This window comes from Acartia tonsa, chromosome 12 (genome assembly GCF_053477335.1).
Source record: "Acartia tonsa isolate MP-2025a chromosome 12, ASM5347733v1, whole genome shotgun sequence".
Lineage (NCBI taxonomy): Eukaryota > Metazoa > Arthropoda > Copepoda > Calanoida > Acartiidae > Acartia > Acartia tonsa.
Window position 1 is genome coordinate 11,273,253 of NC_137271.1, and position 19,265 is coordinate 11,292,517.

General features: G+C 32.5%; 1 protein-coding gene across 50 annotated transcripts in view; it reads right to left on the reverse strand.

Annotated features, from left to right (window-relative positions):
• Klp10A (kinesin-like protein 10A) overlaps positions 1 to 19,265 on the reverse strand; it is a 66,850-nt gene that overhangs the window by 33,153 nt on the left and 14,432 nt on the right. For 49 of the 50 annotated variants that reach the window (XM_080179513.1, XM_080179507.1, XM_080179488.1 and 46 more), the window contains exons 5-6: positions 16,088 to 16,181; positions 14,852 to 14,940 (exon numbers count right to left, since the gene is read on the reverse strand). In XM_080179513.1, coding sequence (XP_080035639.1) covers positions 14,852 to 14,940; positions 16,088 to 16,181 — 183 coding nt within the window. Of the gene's footprint in view, positions 1 to 14,851; positions 14,941 to 16,087; positions 16,185 to 19,265 lie in introns of all 50 variants that reach the window. The other variant, XM_080179496.1, reaches the window with a different exon arrangement.

Genomic DNA, 19,265 nt, shown 5'->3' on the forward strand with positions numbered 1-19,265 from the left:
AGGACCATAACAGTACAACTTTTTTGTTTACCATAGCTTCTAGATGCTTCTTAAAAAATGGACCAAATCCGGACAATAAATAATATCTTAATCAAAATAAATTCTAAAATGTTAATTAAGTAAAGATTACACGGCAAGTTTTTAGTTAACAAGTAAAGACGGAACAAAAAGTTTAAATTAGAGTAAAGTAACTAAAATGGTTAGATTCTTTTTTCAGCTGTCTACTATCTGCTAAAATAAAAAGGGTGTATTTCTGTTTAGTTGGAAGGGTCGGAAATCAAATGTATTAGGTAATTTATATTCGGGGGGGGGAGGAGAATTTTCAACTCCCCAAGAGATGCAAAATACACAGCCGTTAGTCTAAAATTTTATAAAGCCAAAATATAAACCGAATGATCTGGTAGTTTTTGAGATTTTACTGAACAATAATACACACAATTTCAATCAATCAGCTACTTCAAATCCAAATGTAAGTACATTAATATTTAAAACCTTTAAATCTCTTTCAAGCTTTCTAATTGTATGTTAGTTGAAACTGTGCAAAAATCTTGAATTACACATGATTATGCAAAAAAGAGTTCTTGCACAAAAATTTACTTAGATAATTTTTAAGAAAGTATGGTTAGAATAACATGAAATTTAAAGAGAAAACAGTCTTTTAAATATATTTTTATTGGATTTTTTGAAGAATTAGAAACGATAGTAAATCATTATTGATAAGAATACATCTGTAGCTAACCCTTTAATCGTCTCTAATTTCTAGAGAAGTTTAGTAGAGTTTACTTGTTTATAGACTCATGCATTAATTCCTAAATATTAAGCAACATCAAAAGACGAGTGACATGAATCTTGAAGCAATGTAGCAGGGCATTTTGTAAATGTTGAAAATTGGAAGTCTTTGTGTAGTAAAGTTGTCGTAAATATAGGTATTAAATAAAAATTAAAATAACGCGTATGAAAGGCTATTCTAGACTAGCTAACAAACATACGCAGTGAAAGACAGAAACTCTTCGCGCGATAATACAAATATATTTCTTGCTGTTTAAACTTAACACTATTTGCCTAGGCCTAGAATCTAAGGATTCAATGCAAGAAGGGCACACACAGTAATAATGGAAAATGCATCTACAGAAAATTTCTACGCCTATTTTTTGTCAAAAAAATATAATATTCCTGAAACATTTTTCAGTATTTTGCTATTGCAAAAATAAAAAATATCTGTGATTTCTTAAAGCGTACAGATTTAATATCCTATATCCCTGGACACACAATATTATAATATATTCAAGCTCCCTTAGATTTTTTCTTTTCTTTGCTTACTTCAGGGATTAAGGAGGTGTAAGAGAGCAAAAAAAAAGTTTGATTTATTTGTTATTAACCCTTTTCTGTATGTATCCAGAATATGTTTTGTTTATCAGAATATTATCCTAAAAGAATAAAGACAAAGAAACCCCAACGGTAAAGCAAAATTATATCAAGGAAAATGTATCTCCTAACTTCATCCTTTTCATGTACCAGTATATAAATGTTGGTAAAGATGAAGAGAGGGTTTTTGTAAGCATTCAGAGCAAATAAAAACTTACTCATAGATAATTTATAGAATTGCTTTACTTCTATTGAAAAATAAACACAAGAAAACCCAAGGGTACAGAGGTTGTATTGGGAAAATGCATACCATAAATTGACCATCCTAATCTAGTAAGTATACAGAATAACAGACAGACATAATTTATAGAGTGGCTTTGCTTCTAGAAAGAAAACTGAGAAAGCCCTAGGGTAAAGAATTTGTATTAGGGAAATGAATAAAATTGTCCATAATGTTTTTGCAAGTGAGCTATACACACAGAATAACAGACAGACATAATTTGTATAGTGCTTTTGCCACTAGAAGGGGTAAAGAAATTGTATTGAGAAATTGCATAACATAAATTGACCGATCTTTTCCAGTAAGTAAGTTTTACAAACAGAAGGACTGACAAACATAATTTTTAGAGTTGCTTTGCAACAAGAAACAGAACAAAAAAAGCCCTACAGTGTAAATTGTATTGAGAAAATGTTTGACACAAGTTGACCGTCTTGTTCTAGTAAGTGAGTAGAACAGACAGAATAACTGACAAACATTATATTAAGAGTTGCTTTACTTCTGAAAATAAAAACAAAAATACAAAGGTTAATTGGTAAAGAACTAGTATTTAGGGAATTATCTTGAATGAATTGACTATCCTGTTCTGGCTACTAGTGAGCCATACAAACAGGATAACCAACAAACATGACTTGCAGAGTGGCCTTGCCAAAAAAAAGCCCTAGGGTAAAGAAATTGTATTAAAGGAAATATCTTGAATGAATTAATCATCCTGTTATAATATAGAGACAGAATAACAGCTAAACATAACTTTTAGAGTTGCTTTGCCACTAGAAACAAAACAGAGAATGCCCTAGGGTAAAGAAATTGTATTGTGGGAAATGCCTAGGATGAATTGTTTGTTGGCATGGGTTTAGCATTATTTATGGGCTATATGTATGTGTTGAGGTACCCATGCTTGGTCAATGTTGGTTTTTGAAAACGGTACTTTAAATGAGTGCACTCATTTGCAAATATTGAAACAAGCCATTGAAACTTCATGTTATAATTTTTTTCCCAGTTGTCTAAGAAACTTTAAGTGTCTTTGACAACATACAGATTTCTCAAACCTTTAGCATCCCTTTACAAAATTCCAATATGATTCAATCCGTAGGTACCCTTTTATGAATGTACATATGTATAAAATTACAATAAGAAGAAGGCTTAGAATACAATTTCTGCCATTTCATAGGAAAATAAATTTTTATGTTTCTCATAACTAAAATTATTTCAAAATATTTAAATTTATATCCTACAAAATATTTCTCCCTTACAAGGATATTTGGACCGCCATAAACCCTTATTGGACCACTCTATGTAAACAAATGATCTATTGTATATGTATTTCTATGATATATGTACAGTATTAGTTGCTTACACAACTATATTATATTATTGGTAAAATAGAGGTTTAACAGCATATTCTTCCTTTCATAAACTTTTGAGATAAATTTCGATAAAAACTTACGTCTTTTAAATTGAAAAAAGTGGTGTGATCCTTTAATTGACCATTTAAATCATATAAAAAGCAACTGGAAATTCTAGTACTTCAAAGGTTATTGGACAATGTAAATTGGGAGGTAGGTTGAGCTAAAATTCCGTAAAGGTGTGAGTTTTAAGGCTTAGAAACAGTAGTAGAACGATATTATTCACTAAATATGTGTATTCTTTATTGAATAGAACCATGGACAAAATTTTTATATATTTATATTTAGTGAATAGTATCGTTCTACTACTGTTTTAAGCCTTAAAACTCACACCTTTACGGAATTTTAGCACAACCTACCCTCCCCCTTATTAATTTCCATTTATATTAAATCCTAATATTTTAAGTATAAGTTCTTCATTTTAGGGAAGTACCAAATAGTTTCCAGAACTGTTTTAGACATTTAAATTATAAATAAAAGGCTTGGGTTGGTTTCAGGCTATTTTTCTTACCCCTTCCTCCACAATCAAATACAAAGCATCTAGTTCAGAAATAGTGATATGTTTCAGAGATAGGGGATACTGGGATGTTTATTACACAAGTCCCCAAAGTCCTATAATAATCTTTTCTTATTAGTTGGCTTAACAAGTTTAGGGGCTCTAGTAAATTCCGATTAGTTGTTTAAGATGAGTGTTTAAGCATTTCATCTACTAATTTAAATCTACGGAAGAGATAATTTTGTTTATCATCATGGGGATATACATCAATTTATCGGTCAATGTCTTATAACTTTAGATCCCTGGATATGTTTACTTATTAGGCGGGAAATTGATAAAACCACACATGAAATATATATATAATAAAAAACCATGCATGCTTCTTATACAATTATGTTGTTGAATGAAAGATATATTATGGGGGATTTCCTATTTGGCAACATCACAACAAAATTATAAGGGCTGACACACATACTTTATTAATGAGAATGCCCATATTCCTTTTTGGTTTATTAGTTTCTTAACCCCTAGCCTTTAGGTCAGAAAAATAGCCTAAAACCATTTCAAAATATATATAAAGTCTCTCTGTAAAGTAAAATACATTTAGACTAGTAATTTCCAATCTTAAAAAAATCCTTACTACTTTATATCATTGGATATCTGTAAATTAAAACTAAAAATATAATTCTAGCTTGTATGTTTACTACTCAGGGAGGGAAAGGACAATGGAATTTAAATTAATCTTATCTACTTTCTTCCACCCACTATTTACAAGCTACCACAGGCATGATTCATCACTTAAATTGTAAGATTGTTTTATCGTTCTGCATCCTATTTAAAAAGGAGTCTAGTATATCGCACATATACTGACGGTCATGGACATACAGACAAAGTGAGTGTTAGCTTCGCTACTTTGAATTTTAATTTCCCTGGTTGATTTTTTGCAAATAAAGGAGTAAATAAAAGTTAACTGTGTCACCGAGTTGCATTTTATTTGACGCAACAAAGGGACGCTTAAAGTTTTAAATTTTTTTCTTATAATAAACAAGTTGCTTCTCCCCTAGCATCTAAGGAAGGACGGGAATGTCAGGAAAATAGTCTAAAACCTTATTTATAAAGCTTCCCAGAAAAGTACATTCAATTTGGACCACTATTTTATATCATAGGATGGACCTTTTGCCACTTCAGAATTTTAATTGTGGTATTCCATTATTGGGGCCCTATTCAACCAAAATTCAAATCCTCAAAGTTATTAAGCCAACGAATAACAAAACATTATTATAAAACTTTGGGGACTAGTGTAATAAACAGCCCAATGTCACCTCTCTCTCTCTGTCTGAGTAAATAATAGACATTAGAAAATAAGAGTTTCCTTGTTACCCCACATATAGATATAGATTGTTATTCTTTATTTATGACACACCTGTTGCTTTAAAAGGCACTTTAAAAACATATTATATAAAAGCACAGCCACTCTATGATTATCTTTTTTTTTAATATGGCAGTTCATAAAATGAATATTATTGAAACTTTTAAATATTATTTTCATTGTGGCTTTGTCCCCTTTAAGTTTCCTTAAACTTTCCTTAGACCAATATAGAACATGAAAATTTTGGACATATCAGTGCTGTTTAGGAGAACATAGCTGAAACACAGACAGACAGAAAACATCCTTTTAATTTATTAAATAGAATTATTATTGCAATTTTGTTTTCAATGTAATTTTATCAAAATAATCTTTTTTTTATTTACCATTAAAAAGCAATCATTATCTTTTTTGTTACTTTTATTAAGCCAATTAATCTTGAAAGCCCTTTTGTATTTATAAGTAAAAACGTCCTTTGATTTCTGAATCTTTTTGTTCTGAATTTTTACAATTTCTAAATGAATTACAAAAGCAATAAAACGGTGTAAAAATCTGTTAATATCCCATATTTTTCTAGTTGGTCCTACAATCTATAGGGGCTTTATATTCGAAGGGGTTGGGATTCGGGACGGGCAGAACATTAGCCTAAACCATTCTAAGACTAAAATCTAAAAAACAAAATAGCCTAAAACTATCCAAGACCTGTGTAAAGCTCCCCTAAAAAAGATAACTCAATGGGTTCATTAGTTATCGAAATCTTAAGTTAGTGACAAAAAACCTTAGTACTTTATATTATAGGATATGGGGGGGGGGGAGCCGGGGGGTCCAATATCGTGATAATGGATCTATCTATCTTACTAAAAATCTTTGTCCCTCATAGCTTTATAGTTTAAAACCACAAGAAATGAAACGGCACTAAATCACTGAGAAAAAATCCGCCATTTACAATTTGTTAGAGATATTTAATGTAGTTAGAGAGAAAATAATAATGTTTGTCAGGGAGTGATAATTCAACGAAAGAAAAATATGTTGTCTCTTACTTTTCTGCCAAACAAAATCTTAATGAGACGAAAATGTTATGTTTGACTAGCGGTATAATAAAACCAAAATAAAATTCAATGACATTTACCTATCCCTAAAACCCCAATGTCAATCCTTTCGCCTCCAGGCCCCTCTGTCCAACCCCCCGGGGGCTATGATCACTCCCTTTCACTGATCTTGAATAAAATAAATTGGGCATACAATATTTGTAAATTTTAAAATTAGCAAATATTAGTCTTCAAAAAAAGGGGGATAGTACCATTTGAACGTTTATCCTAGGCTAATAAATAGTTGGTCATCAAATCATCGCTGCGTATTATTAACAGCTTTCCACGGATGTAACAATGAATAATTTTAAGATTAAAACCAGTTTTGTTAGTCCCTAGATACCGAAGGCACGGACAAACAAAACTGGTCTTAATATTATGATTTTTATTTTCGTAGAAAACTGGATGTAATACGATACGATACCTGATTTTCATTATGGCTTTAACCGGTTCTGATCCAGTAGATATTAATCGGTTCAAAGCCATACTGGATATTTTTTATTGCCCTGTATAAATCTTTCAAAAACAACTGAAATGATAATTTTTTAGGTAAGCTTAGCATGAATATTAGATGTTTTATATTAAAATCCTATAAATTCAAACATTCTAAAAGAAATGACCCTAAAAAAAGACACATGCTTTCAATAACAAAATATTCGTGGATTTTCATGGACATATGAATTGAAGGCTTGAAAAGTTGTGTATTGGCCTGTTAGCTGCCATTCTACCATACAAGGATATTCTAATTTGGGTTGGAAAATTAACAGGAAAATTTAAAAAAAACTAAGATTAAGTTATCCAAACCTGATTCTAATTCTAAATGAATCCTAGCCGAAATTCCATATCCATTTAGAAATCAGATTAAATTATGTTCCAAAATTTTGGCTGATTTTACCTAAATTGAGTCAAGTTGATATTGTATTTGGTTTAGTCCCAACCCAGTCACTTCCTTGACAACTAGAAAACATATTAACCTAAACGCTAAAACATGTAATTTGCAACCTTGTCTAAATACTACTTGGTTACTGCCATGTGTCTGTTTTGGCATAATCATGCACTTTTCTTATCTAGAGGCATTTTTCAAAAACAACAAAAATTCAATTCTAGCAAAGTTATAACAAAAATTGTATTTAGAAATAAGATTTGTTTTCATATCCCCATAAAAAATCATATTTTTAAAAGCGAAACTTTTCTATAATTAGGGTCGGTCCGTACGTCCGTCCGTCAGGAACGGATAGCTTTTTACATTAATTTAGGCATGTTCTATCGATTTCAAACTTTGCATGTCGATTCCTGTAATAATTACTAGTTAGGTATGATTTAGAAAGCGTAGCAACTCTAAAATCGTAAACAGAATGTCCATACGTCTATTTTAAACATATTAATTTATAACTTTAAAAAAAAATTGTATGTGATGCAATTATCCAATTAATCTGATTTTTGGAATACTGATTCCTAGGATTACAAAGTATAATGCAATAAGCGAAGCATCTCAATAATCAAGACCTAAAAATGTAAGTATGTCCTTAAACATTATACTGTATTTAAGTAGTTCTTCAACGAATTTACTTACAATTTTGTTTCGACTTTTATTCTAATATTCTTATCATTCAGTTATGACACTCAACAAGTGATAATGTTCGTTTCAGACCTTTTATGGATGTTGTCATCCTTGTGAAAAGTAAAACAATAAAATTTATTATTTAAAAAAAACACCAATATAAGGAAAATTTTAATTTTGCTGTATACACTTATTGTTGTTTTGAGGAAAGCCCTTATCTAACACACAATCTACCCCTCCCATTGTTTCAAGATTACAGAATTTTTTCAGTTATATTTTTCAGAAATGTAAAATGCATGTGTTTTCGAAAAACGAAGCTTTTCACATTCAAATTTAGTCCATCTGTTAATCAGTGGCAAATTTCTATAGTTAATGATAGAATTGTTTTGCCGATTTCAAACTGTTCCTATAAAAAAAGTATATTCTAGAAAGCGTAGCAACTTTTTACACAACTTTAAAAAAATTCAGTACTAAAATGTCAATACGTCAAATTCAGCTTTTCTTAGAAACCATTTTTTGCCCAGTTAAGCAGTCATATAATTGGACAACATATGATTATTAAATTATAGTTGTAAATATAACCGGTTCTACAATAATCCAAGTTAGCTAGTGATTTTTTGGTTTTTTTTCGCTTTGCTTTCAAAGATGTTGACTTTGTCGTCCTTGTTTGAAATAAAATGTATTTGTACAATATACTGTAGAAATAAAAGAAAACGTTAAAGACAAACTTATGCAGCATTATATGTGTACATTTTTCTTTGGATCTAAGTATTTTCTCTCAGGGGAGAACTCTAAAAACTAAGAGGAAAATCCACAAAACAAAACTTAACTGAACAAATGGTTTATATTTGAATAGCCAAGAATTGGGTTGTTATGTCCTATAATAGATCCTTCATAACTAGATAAACACTTCAGGAGTAAATAGCTTAAAACCAAATTATAACATCGGCCAAATTAAATCGAGTCCATTTTAGGTCAAATCTTACAAAGGTAACGGGATAGTTTTAGGCTATTTTTCTTCCACTTTAACCACGAGGGCTCTGAAGAGGCATAGCCGCTATTAATGAATATAATACCAGGGATATAAAAATATAAGACAATGGTCGATTAATTGATGTACATCCCCAATGATGATAAACAAAATTACCACTTTTTTAGTTTACAATTAGTGGTAAAAAAAAAGCTTGGACACTAAATTTAATGAACCAACCTATCAAAATTCAACTCAAGTCCCAAAAGTTGCCAAGACAACGAACAAGAAAACACTTAATTGAATTATAAAACTTTGAGGTCTAGTGTTATAAACAGTCCAATGTTTCCTCCCCCCTCCCTGATATAAAACAATATTATGAATGATTGTCTAAGAAACTCTACTACATATTATCAGAGAGAGAGGGAACAATGAGCTGTTAATTAAAATAGTCCCAAAAGATTTACAATAACGTTGGCTCAACAACTTTGGGGACTTGTACAGAATTTTAATTGGTTGGTTTATTAAGTTGAGTGTTCAAACGATTCAACCACTAATTTACATCTACAGAAAGGGTATTTTGTGTGTCATCATTGGGTATGTACATCAATTTATCGGCCATTGTCTTATCCCTTTAGATTCCTGACATATTATGCATAGATATTGGCCATGATATGAATATCAGCATTTTCATACATTTAGTATCAAAGAATACAAATATTATATTCCTTCATTGAATATTGTAAAAAAACATTTTCCTTGTTTTTTCCCCTTTAATTGAAAATAAAGTACATTCTGGCTTCGAAATATCCAGTTGATTAGAAAGGGTTCTCAACTATACTGAAAAATCCTGTATAGCATAGAATTACAGACATTTTTCCCCCTAGAATATTAAAAGAATAAAATCAATACCAGTTTGGTTAACTCGGCCTTAAAAGTGATTTTAATCTCATAATTTTTAATTTTAATATTCAAGGGAAGCTATAGTACGAAGCGATAAATAACTTTGCCATGGGGTAGTTTTGGGATATTTTTGAACTTCAGAAATTATAAACTGTTGAGCTTCGCGTTAATGGATGTTGTCATCCTAATCCTTATTTGTCTATTAATAAGTGCATCCATTTGACCTTAGTGCAACTCTTTTATTAAAGGAAAGATTCTCTTTAGTTTGCTTTGGTTCTAAGACATATTTGAAAAAAAGTTAATTTAAATATTCATTATTTGCTTTCACTTAACCTAGTGGCTTAATAGTCCGTAGCCTCTAGGGGTTTCAACATAAGGTTGTGGTTAATATTTTAAAGAAGATTGCAACCCCCCCCCCCCCCCCCTTATAGCATAAAACCTGACCAGAGCCAAAACGAAAGTTATGAAACTTTTGAACAGATTTTAAGATCTCATTATATTCAAATAAATCCAGCTTCTTTAAAATATCTGTATTGTAAAAGGGAGGTGGCGGTTGTGACACTTTTCGAAACCAAAACTACAGTAATTCAACTTAAAAAAAAAGACTTACAGCACTGAAATTTGGTATGACAGTCGCTTTAAAGAGGTACAATTTGGAACTGTGAAGAAAAGTTGGTGAAACAGTCGCTACCGCCGATTCCCGCCAAAAATCCGCCATTTCTTGTCAGTTCCTTCCACATTGTACCTCTTTAAACCAACTGCCATACCAAATTTCAGTGCTGTAACTCTATTTTTTAGTTGAGTTCCTTTGACTTTTAGTTTTGGTTTCAAAAAGTGTTACAACCGCCTCCTCTCTTTTTGAAGTTTGTCATCCTTGTTTTTCCAAACTAAATTATTGCATACTATCAAAGTAGAGAGACAATAACACTAGATCGTTAAGATCATACAAGCATATTGACATGAATGAATTCTTAATTGTATAAACGTATCTAACTCACATACGTTAAGATATTTTTCAGCAGATTAATATTTCTACAGTTTTAATTTCTCTACTAATGAACGCTATCATTTTTGTCGGCCAATAAAAAGTGGTAAGGTTTAAGAACTAATGTACTTTCTAGAACTTTTTGTTATTGGGTATTTGGTATTGATTGATTGATTGATAAGCCATAGTCTCTTAGGGCTTGGACCTAAGTAGTCATGGAGTAGGTTGAGACACTTTTTGTATAGCCACTAGGGCTATCAAGCTCCACGTTCAAGCACATTATGACTTGACCCGCTATCTCATGAGAGCTACTCATTATTACCTCACCCTCGCCGAGTATGGCAGGTGTCCCAAATTAAGTCACCGTAATGAATGACGCTCTCCGCAGAGGAGCTTGGGATAAGGGTAGTACTGATATTATGTACTTGACTATTAAGTATCCAAGCTTACTCAATAATCCCCTTCTTACACAACCAGGGGAAGTTGCGTGGGTATTTGGTATGATTGTGCTTGGTTGTAACGCATTCTAAGTAACTCTGTTACTATTTCATAAAGTGCAAGAACAGTAATTGCTATTGGAGAAAATATTAAATTCAATTAATAAAAGAAGCAAACTGCACAAAACTTTGCTTTTTTAATAGCTATATTGTACAGCTGTCTATCATTCCGTCTATCCTATCTATCCATCTAACCATCTTCATAGCAATATAACTATCTTCCAATCTATCTGACTATCTTCCTATCTATCTGACTATCTTCCTATCTATCTAACTATTTTTCTATCTATCTAACCATCTTCCTATCTATATAACCATATTCCTATCTATCTATCTTCCTATTTAATAAAATATCTTTCTATCAAACTATCGATCTTAAACCGTAACTTACACAAACTGTAATTTGATGATCTGTCAAGGGGTCTCCATCCTCTATCTATCTCAAGCCCTACCTGACACAAACTGTTATTTGATGATCTGTCAAAGTGTCTCCCTCCTCTATCTATCTATCTCAACCCCTACCTGACACAAACTGTTATTTGATGATCTGTCAATGGGTCTCCCTCCTCTATCTATCTCAACCCCTACCTGACACAAACTGTTATTTGATGATCTGTCAATGGGTCTCCCTCCTCTATCTATCTCAACCCCTACCTGACACAAACTGTTATTTGATGATCTGTCAATGGGTCTCCCTCCTCTATCTATCTCAACCCCTACCTGACACAAACTGTTATTTGATGATCTGTCAAAGTGTCTCCCTCATATACAGGGCGACCACTCCAAAACCAAAAAAATATAGTATATTTATAGTATATTTTTTTCTCCCATATAGTATATATAGTATATTTTTTTTTACTCATATAGTATGATATAGTATCGGACTTTGAATTATTTAGTAAATCATAGTATATACTTCATCAATAATTATAATACCTCAAAGCAATGTTGTAATCAAAGCAATCCCACATATAATTAAGTTAATTCTATGAAAAATAACTGATATTTAAATCATAATCAAAAACAATAATTTATTTTAAGGGATGTTCTCCATCTCTTTCTTACTGTAGCAGTGGCGTGGGAAGCACTTTGTCTTGAGGGGGGGGGGGATGCATTTTGAACAAATTGCCCCCCCTCTTAATCAAAGAGCCCCTCGGAGGCACTTTAGGGGTCATTTTGATCATATATACCAATTTTAAATAAGGGCATTTTAAGGGGGTGGGATTACTTGATGGGCCTTTAATTCCTTAAATAATATGATTTTTTTGTGATTTCTCTTGGGAAGGTGGTGGTACCTTCCCTAAAAAAAATAGTTATAAACCTTCCCGGGACCTATGAAAAGCTTCTTTTTTAGGTTAGGTTAGGTTATAGGCAAGGGGGCCGAGCAGGGGGGGGATAAAAATTTTCAAAAGTGAAAAAAAAACCAAGAGGATAATGCCAAAATTTATATCACTATCTCCCACCCACCCTTTTAAATGGCACTTTAAAAATTTGTCACTTTTTTAAAGTGGTGTTTGCAAGGATTTGCTAGGGTGGTCCTAAGTTAACTCCTAACCCTGGAGTTAAATTTGCTTGGGGGGGGGGGGTAATTACCCCCCCCCTGAAATCTGTTGGCAGGGGTAAATCCCCCCCCCCCCAAATTTACACCGGGTAAATTTTTTGGGGGGTAATGTAATTATGTAAAAAGGTAACTACCTAATTATGAAATATTTAGTAGTAAAAATGGGTTTTTTTTGGGGGGGGAGGGGGGTATTTACCCCCAAAAAATTGTTCTGAGGAGGGGGGGGGGGGGGGGGGTAAATACCCACTCCTAAATAATTGAGGGTTACACAAAAAAAAAAGTTTAAATTGGTAATCCTTGGTAGGTCTGTTTTCCCTAAATTGTACAAAAAGTTGAAAAAGTAACGGCTCAGCCGTTTAGCCGTTTTTAGGCTATTATTAGGGCAAATCTGCAGGGAGTAAGGGAGGGGACAATGGGCAATTAATTCAATTTAAGAGTTTTTGAAGAAAGGCTATGAAAACCAGAATAATCCCGAAAATATGGTGGAAATTGTAAAGTGATTGTTGATTAAATCTAGAAAACCATAAACTAAGAAAAAAGTTCCAAGAAAAAAAAGCAATCATTTGAAAATAAGATTACCAGTATTACAGACTGACATAACCATTCTGTAATTAATTACTAGAAATATCTCCCTGGATCTCTTTAGATGACAGGGAAAGAGATTTGGGGGCAAGTGATGTGAACACAAAAAAAAGGCAGGCATGTAGCTGGATGGGCAAGTATAATGACCCGCATGCCTTCCTACACCTTTTTATCCTGTTTATTTCCCCCACCTCCCTTCTCCATTTCCCTTTCTCGTCTACTTTTAAAAAGGAGGTGGGGATGAAGGGAGTGAAATATAGTATGGGAGGGGGGCCGTGTATTTATATTTGAACTACTCTCTGTCTGCAAAACTATATATATTCAAAACCAACATAGCGAGTAACGGCATTTCTTGCGCAAGTCCCCAAACTCAGTCAGAAACTGCAAAATTCTTGCACATTCCCTTTAAGCCAGTCCCCAAAGTCTGAGACTCCTAAAGATTGAATATTCGATCCATTGTCCCCTCCCTTACTCCCTGGCAAATCTGTCATAAGTCACGTAGCAATCAACATATTTTTGCTTTAAATCATGTGAGATGATACCAAAATCTACTTTTTTAATTTCTAGTACCAGCAACTACCGGCTAGAACCGTTTAATAACGTTTTCGAGCAGCAAAGAGTATTATGTGGAGATAGGTTTTGTGATGGATTTGCCCTGAAAATAACTAAAAAATGGCTAAACGGCTAAGCCACCAACCGTTCGCCGTTACTTTTCCAACTCTTTGTTCAATTTAGGGAATATAGACCTATCAAGGATTACTCATGCCAAATTTCGTAACGAAATGCGGAGTCTAAGTACCATTTAATCATTGATTACGAGATGGTTGCACTAACCCCCACCCCCCTATTGGACAAAATTGGCAATTTCGTAATATGGTAAGATTCATGGAAGCTTCTTAAGGGGCGTTTCATCATATTACAGTAGCTTTTGATAGGTTAGGTTAGGTAAGATAAAGGTTAATGATTGCCCCGCAGCGGCTAGAAATAGGAGAAAACCTACTGTAAAAATAAGACAAAACACTCCTTCAGAGGTATTGTCACAAAATCCGTTTTTTGTTATATAAATATAATATTATTGTTATATAAATATAATATTATATAGTATATATAGTAAATTTTGGTCAAATAAAGGTAATAATATATAGTATACTAGCGGCTACGCCCCTAGAAGCCTCTAAGGGCACTTAAGTTAGGAGAGGGAAAAGTTGACCTCATCACATTTTAAATTTTAGTTTCAAAAGTAAAAAATATTTTGGGGGGAGGGGGTTAAGACAACCTCCCCAAAGATAGTTTAAAACCTTCCCAGGACCTATAAGAAGCTTTACTGTAAAGGAGAACAATATTGGTTTAGCGGTTAGCGAGATCCTTCGGTACAGACAAAAAAAGCTTACTACTTTATATAATAGGATATAGTAAATTTTGGTCATATAGTATGATATAGTATCCAAATCCATCCTATATAGTATTTATAGTATATATAGTATGCAGTGGTCGCCCTGCATATATCTATCTATCTCAACCCCTACCTGACACAAACTGTTATCTGATGATCTGTCAAAGTGTCTCCATCCTCTATCTATCTCAACCCCTACCTGACACAAACTGTAATTTGATGATCTGTCAATGGGTCTCCCTCCTCTATCTATCTCAACCCCTACCTGACACAAACTGTTATTTGATGATCTGTCAATGGGTCTCCCTCCTCTATCTATCTCAAACCCTACCTGACACAAACTGTTATTTGATGATCTGTCAAAGTGTCTCCCTCATATATCTATCTATCTCAACCCCTACCTGACACAAACTGTTATCTGATGATCTGTCAATGGGTCTCCATCCTGCAGCGGGTTAAAATCTAATTGCTCTTTGTACTCACAAATCATCTGAAACAAGATTTGTTGAAAATTAAAACCTAGGTAGAAAATTATGTTTCGTATAATAAGCTAAAACATGATTTTTAGCTTTCCAAGATGTAACTAAATGTACCGGCATAGGAGTAAATCTCCCCCCCCCCCTCAAACTTCGAAATTTCTAATTTTACCCCCCTCAACATTGCATAAGAGACATTAGATTACCCCCTCAAACCCCGCTTTTTACCCCCCTCAAAATTAAAAGCTTTAACGTCCCTGTGTACTAAGATTATGAGATCGCGTAAATAATTAGACTCCCCCCCCCCCCTTACTTTAAAAATAAACTTATGAAATGATACGTATTACTTTCTCTTTGGACAAAAAAAAACAGGGGAAATTTTTGACCAAATACAAATTCTGCTTTATTCCAGTTAATAATAAGTAAATATATAGACAATCTAATAAATTCATGAGTGTGTTTATTTACGTCCTAAAAGATCTTTAAAAGGGCTGGACCTATAGATATTATACAATTTTTTAAAAAGTTTTATAACGTTCTTTTGAAGAAAAAAAAATACCCACGCACCCTTCTAATACCTAGTTCTTTATTCTTCAATATAAAAATAATTAGGGGGCTAAAGGGAAGTCGAATTATTTAACAATGTAGTTAACTTATTATTGCTGTTTTTCTTATATACTTATCAAGCAAAGTTATCATCATAACGATTGTAATATGAAGTGTTTATGAAAGATTAGTTCTTATATAGTTCACTTCATACAATAATAAAAATCTAAAAATAAAACAAACAAAACAACCAGGGATCTAAAGGGATAAGACTATGGCCGATAAATTGATGTATGTCCCCAATGATGATACACAAAATTACCCATTTTGTTGATTACAACTAGTGGTTGGAACGTTTAGACACTCAACCTAATAACAGTCTCCAAAGTTGTTAAACCAACAAATAAGAAAACGTTGTTTTATGACTTTGGGGACTAGTGTAATAAACAGCCCAATGTGCCCTCCCTCCCTGTATAAGTTTAACAATACATAAAAAGTTTTTTTTCTTTCTTTCTATCATTCCTCGATCAAAAATTGAATCCCCAAAAATCGTTTGCTTACGGAAGGATGTACAGACATATCCAATAAAGAATTGCTTCGCTACTATAATTCTACCTGTAAAAATTCCCAGTTAGGATTGCCAGGATCAATATTTTTCATGGCCTCTTTCTCTTCCAAGATCTGTGCTTGCTGGGCGCGGCGCTTTTCTCTGCAGACAAATTGTGTTCATTTAAATATTTCATCCTTTTTAAAAGCAAAGCTTTTCTATAATTAACAGATAGTTTTTTTCGATAATTTAGGCATGTTAGAATTGTCCTATCGATTTCAAATTTTGCATGGTGATTCCTTTAGTAGATTTCTTTAGCATACAACTCTATAATCATCACCAAAATGTCCGTACGTCCATTTTAATCATGTTGATTTTTTACTTTTTTAACAACAAATTTTTATGTGATCTAATCATCGATTGATCTGATTTTTGGTAGGTATATTGATTCCTGGGACAACAAAGTATTATGTAATAAGCGAAGCAACTGTATATAATCAAGTCCTAAAAATGTAAGTATGTCCATAAACATTATCCTGAATCAAGCATTTTTTCAACAAATTTACTTACAATTTTGCTTCGACTCTTATACATTTATATTCTGATTATTCAGTTCTGACACTATACAAGTGTTAATGTCCGTTTGTCCTACCGTTTCAGTGCTTCGCTTTTATGGATGTTGTCATCCATGTTTTAGATAGTACAAGTATGGATATATAATCCAGACACTTATGATTGGGACCTACTTAGTCTGCTAGCAAATTCCTTTTTATTCGACTCGTATATAATGTGTTTATATTTCCGACGCTATTGGCTGATATTCAAGGACCCAATTGAAAGTCAGCACAGGGTCCCCACAACATGGGTAGAGTTATATATAGCTCGTGTCCGCTCTAATCATATTAGATTCAGATTAGGGGTAACACACAATCGTAAAATGAGAAAGAAAATTTCTCATGTCTCACAAGGGTATTAATAAAGGTATGTATATTCATACATATATAATATATATATATATTGGTTTGTTTTATTTACATTTCTGTGGACAAATTCCGTAGACCAAACCTTGAGCATATATGATTTTACTACCGGTTTTATTCAACCTCAAAAAATATAGCGAAATTTTGTTGAAGAATCAAAAGATTCTCAACTTCTCTTTGATGTAAGGTCTCATTATTTTGGTAAAATACCTAATAAAATAATCCCTAATAAGCTATGGTTATAAATGCGTTCCAATAACTAATTGAAAAACCGAAAGTATGAAGTAAAAACATTTTTTCGTCATCCTATAGTTATAGACATACTAACGGCTGTTCCCCTTAACATCAAGGGGCTATGTATTAAAAGGATAGGAAAAAGCAAAATCTAGCCTAAAACCATCCCGGGAACTGTGTAACTCAAACAGTTCTATAGTTATCAAAATCTTTAGTTAAATAATAAAAACCTTATTACTTTATATTATACTTATTATAGGATTTGAGAACGAAACTTTTCTTTAGTTTGATACAAAAAATGCGGAAAATGAATGAAAAATCCTCCAAATTCATATTTGAATGGGTTAAGCAATGTTAGGATTATGTCATATGATGATACTTTACATTTTACACACCCACTCCTTTGTTATTCTCAGAGAAAGAGAGACATTTAAGTACTATAAAAAGCAGGGACTTTAAGAGATAAGACAATGGACGATAAATTTAGGTACATTTAAAATGATTATAAACAAAATTACCCCTAGGCCCTAACATAGATTAAAACTTTTAATTTGAATGTTTGAAAATCACAGGGATGGAGGGGACATTGGGCAATTTATCACACTAGTCCCCAAACATTTATAATAACGTTATCTTATTTGTTGGCTTGACAACTTTGGGGACTTTTAAGTGAATTTTGATTGTTTAAATTATTAGGTTTAGTGTCCAATCGTTTTAACCACTGATCGTAATCTATAAAAGGGGTAATTTTGTTTATCATCATTTGGAATTGTCCAATGTAATTCCATGAAAACAAAGGAAAAGGAAAATTAATTCTTGTGTGTGTATTTTTACCTTGAAATAAAGTTAACGTACCTATCCTATATCCCTGTTGAAATGTCTGTCTGTTTGCAGTAAATGGCTTTAAATGTGTTTGTTCAACAAAATCTATAAACATAGATTGATGATAAAAAAGGTCAAATGAATCCAATCAATAAAAGATGTATCATATAAAGAAAAACTACCTAGGTATGAATCTATGAAACAAAGATAATTTGGTTAAATCTCCAATAATAATAAACAAAACTACATATTCTGTAGATAAAAAGGGGGGGGGGGGGGAAGTTTGTACACTTATAGGAAATGAAATTCAGTACCAAAGTTTGGGAGGGTACTGTGGGCTTGTTTTTAAAGTTATCAACCTAATTCTTTTTGTAGGCTCTCTTATATGACTGGATATACACGTATTTCTTTGAAAATTGAATTTCGGCACTTTCCTTCTAGGGGCTTGTGGAGCAATAGACCCCCCAAAACACTAAAAATATGAGTTCTGAACTTATTTTTAAAGATATCAACCTGATTTTTTTTATAATACTTTTTTTAACATAACCGAATCACCGAACCATTACAGATTTCATTTTGGGACTTTCCTTCTAGGGGCTTGTGGAGCAATAGACCCCTCAAAACACTAAAAATATGAGTTCTGACCTTATTTTTAAAGATATCAACCTGATTTTTTTTATAATACTTTTTTAACATAACCGAATCAACGAACCATTACAGATTTCATTTTGGGACTTTCCTTCTAGGGGCTTGTGGAGCAATAGACCCCCCAAAACACTAAAAATATGAGTTCTGACCTTATTTTTAAAGATATCAACCTGATTTTTTTTTTAATAATACTTTTTTAACATAACCGAATCAACGAACCATTACAGATTTCATTTTGGGACTTTCCTTCTAGGGGCTTGTGGAGCAATAAACCCCCCAAAACACTAAAAATATGAGTTCTGACCTTATTTTAAAGGATATCAACCTGATTTTTTTTATAATACTTTTTTAACATAACCGAATCAACAAACCATTACAGATTTCATTTGGGGACTTTCCTTCTAGGGCTTGTGGAGCAAAAGACCCCCAAAAACACTAAAAATATGAGTTCTGACCTTATTTTTAAAGATATCAACCTGATTTTTTTATAATACTTTTTTAACATAACCGAATCAAAGAACCATTACAGATTTCATTTTCGGACTATCCTTCTAGGGTGTAG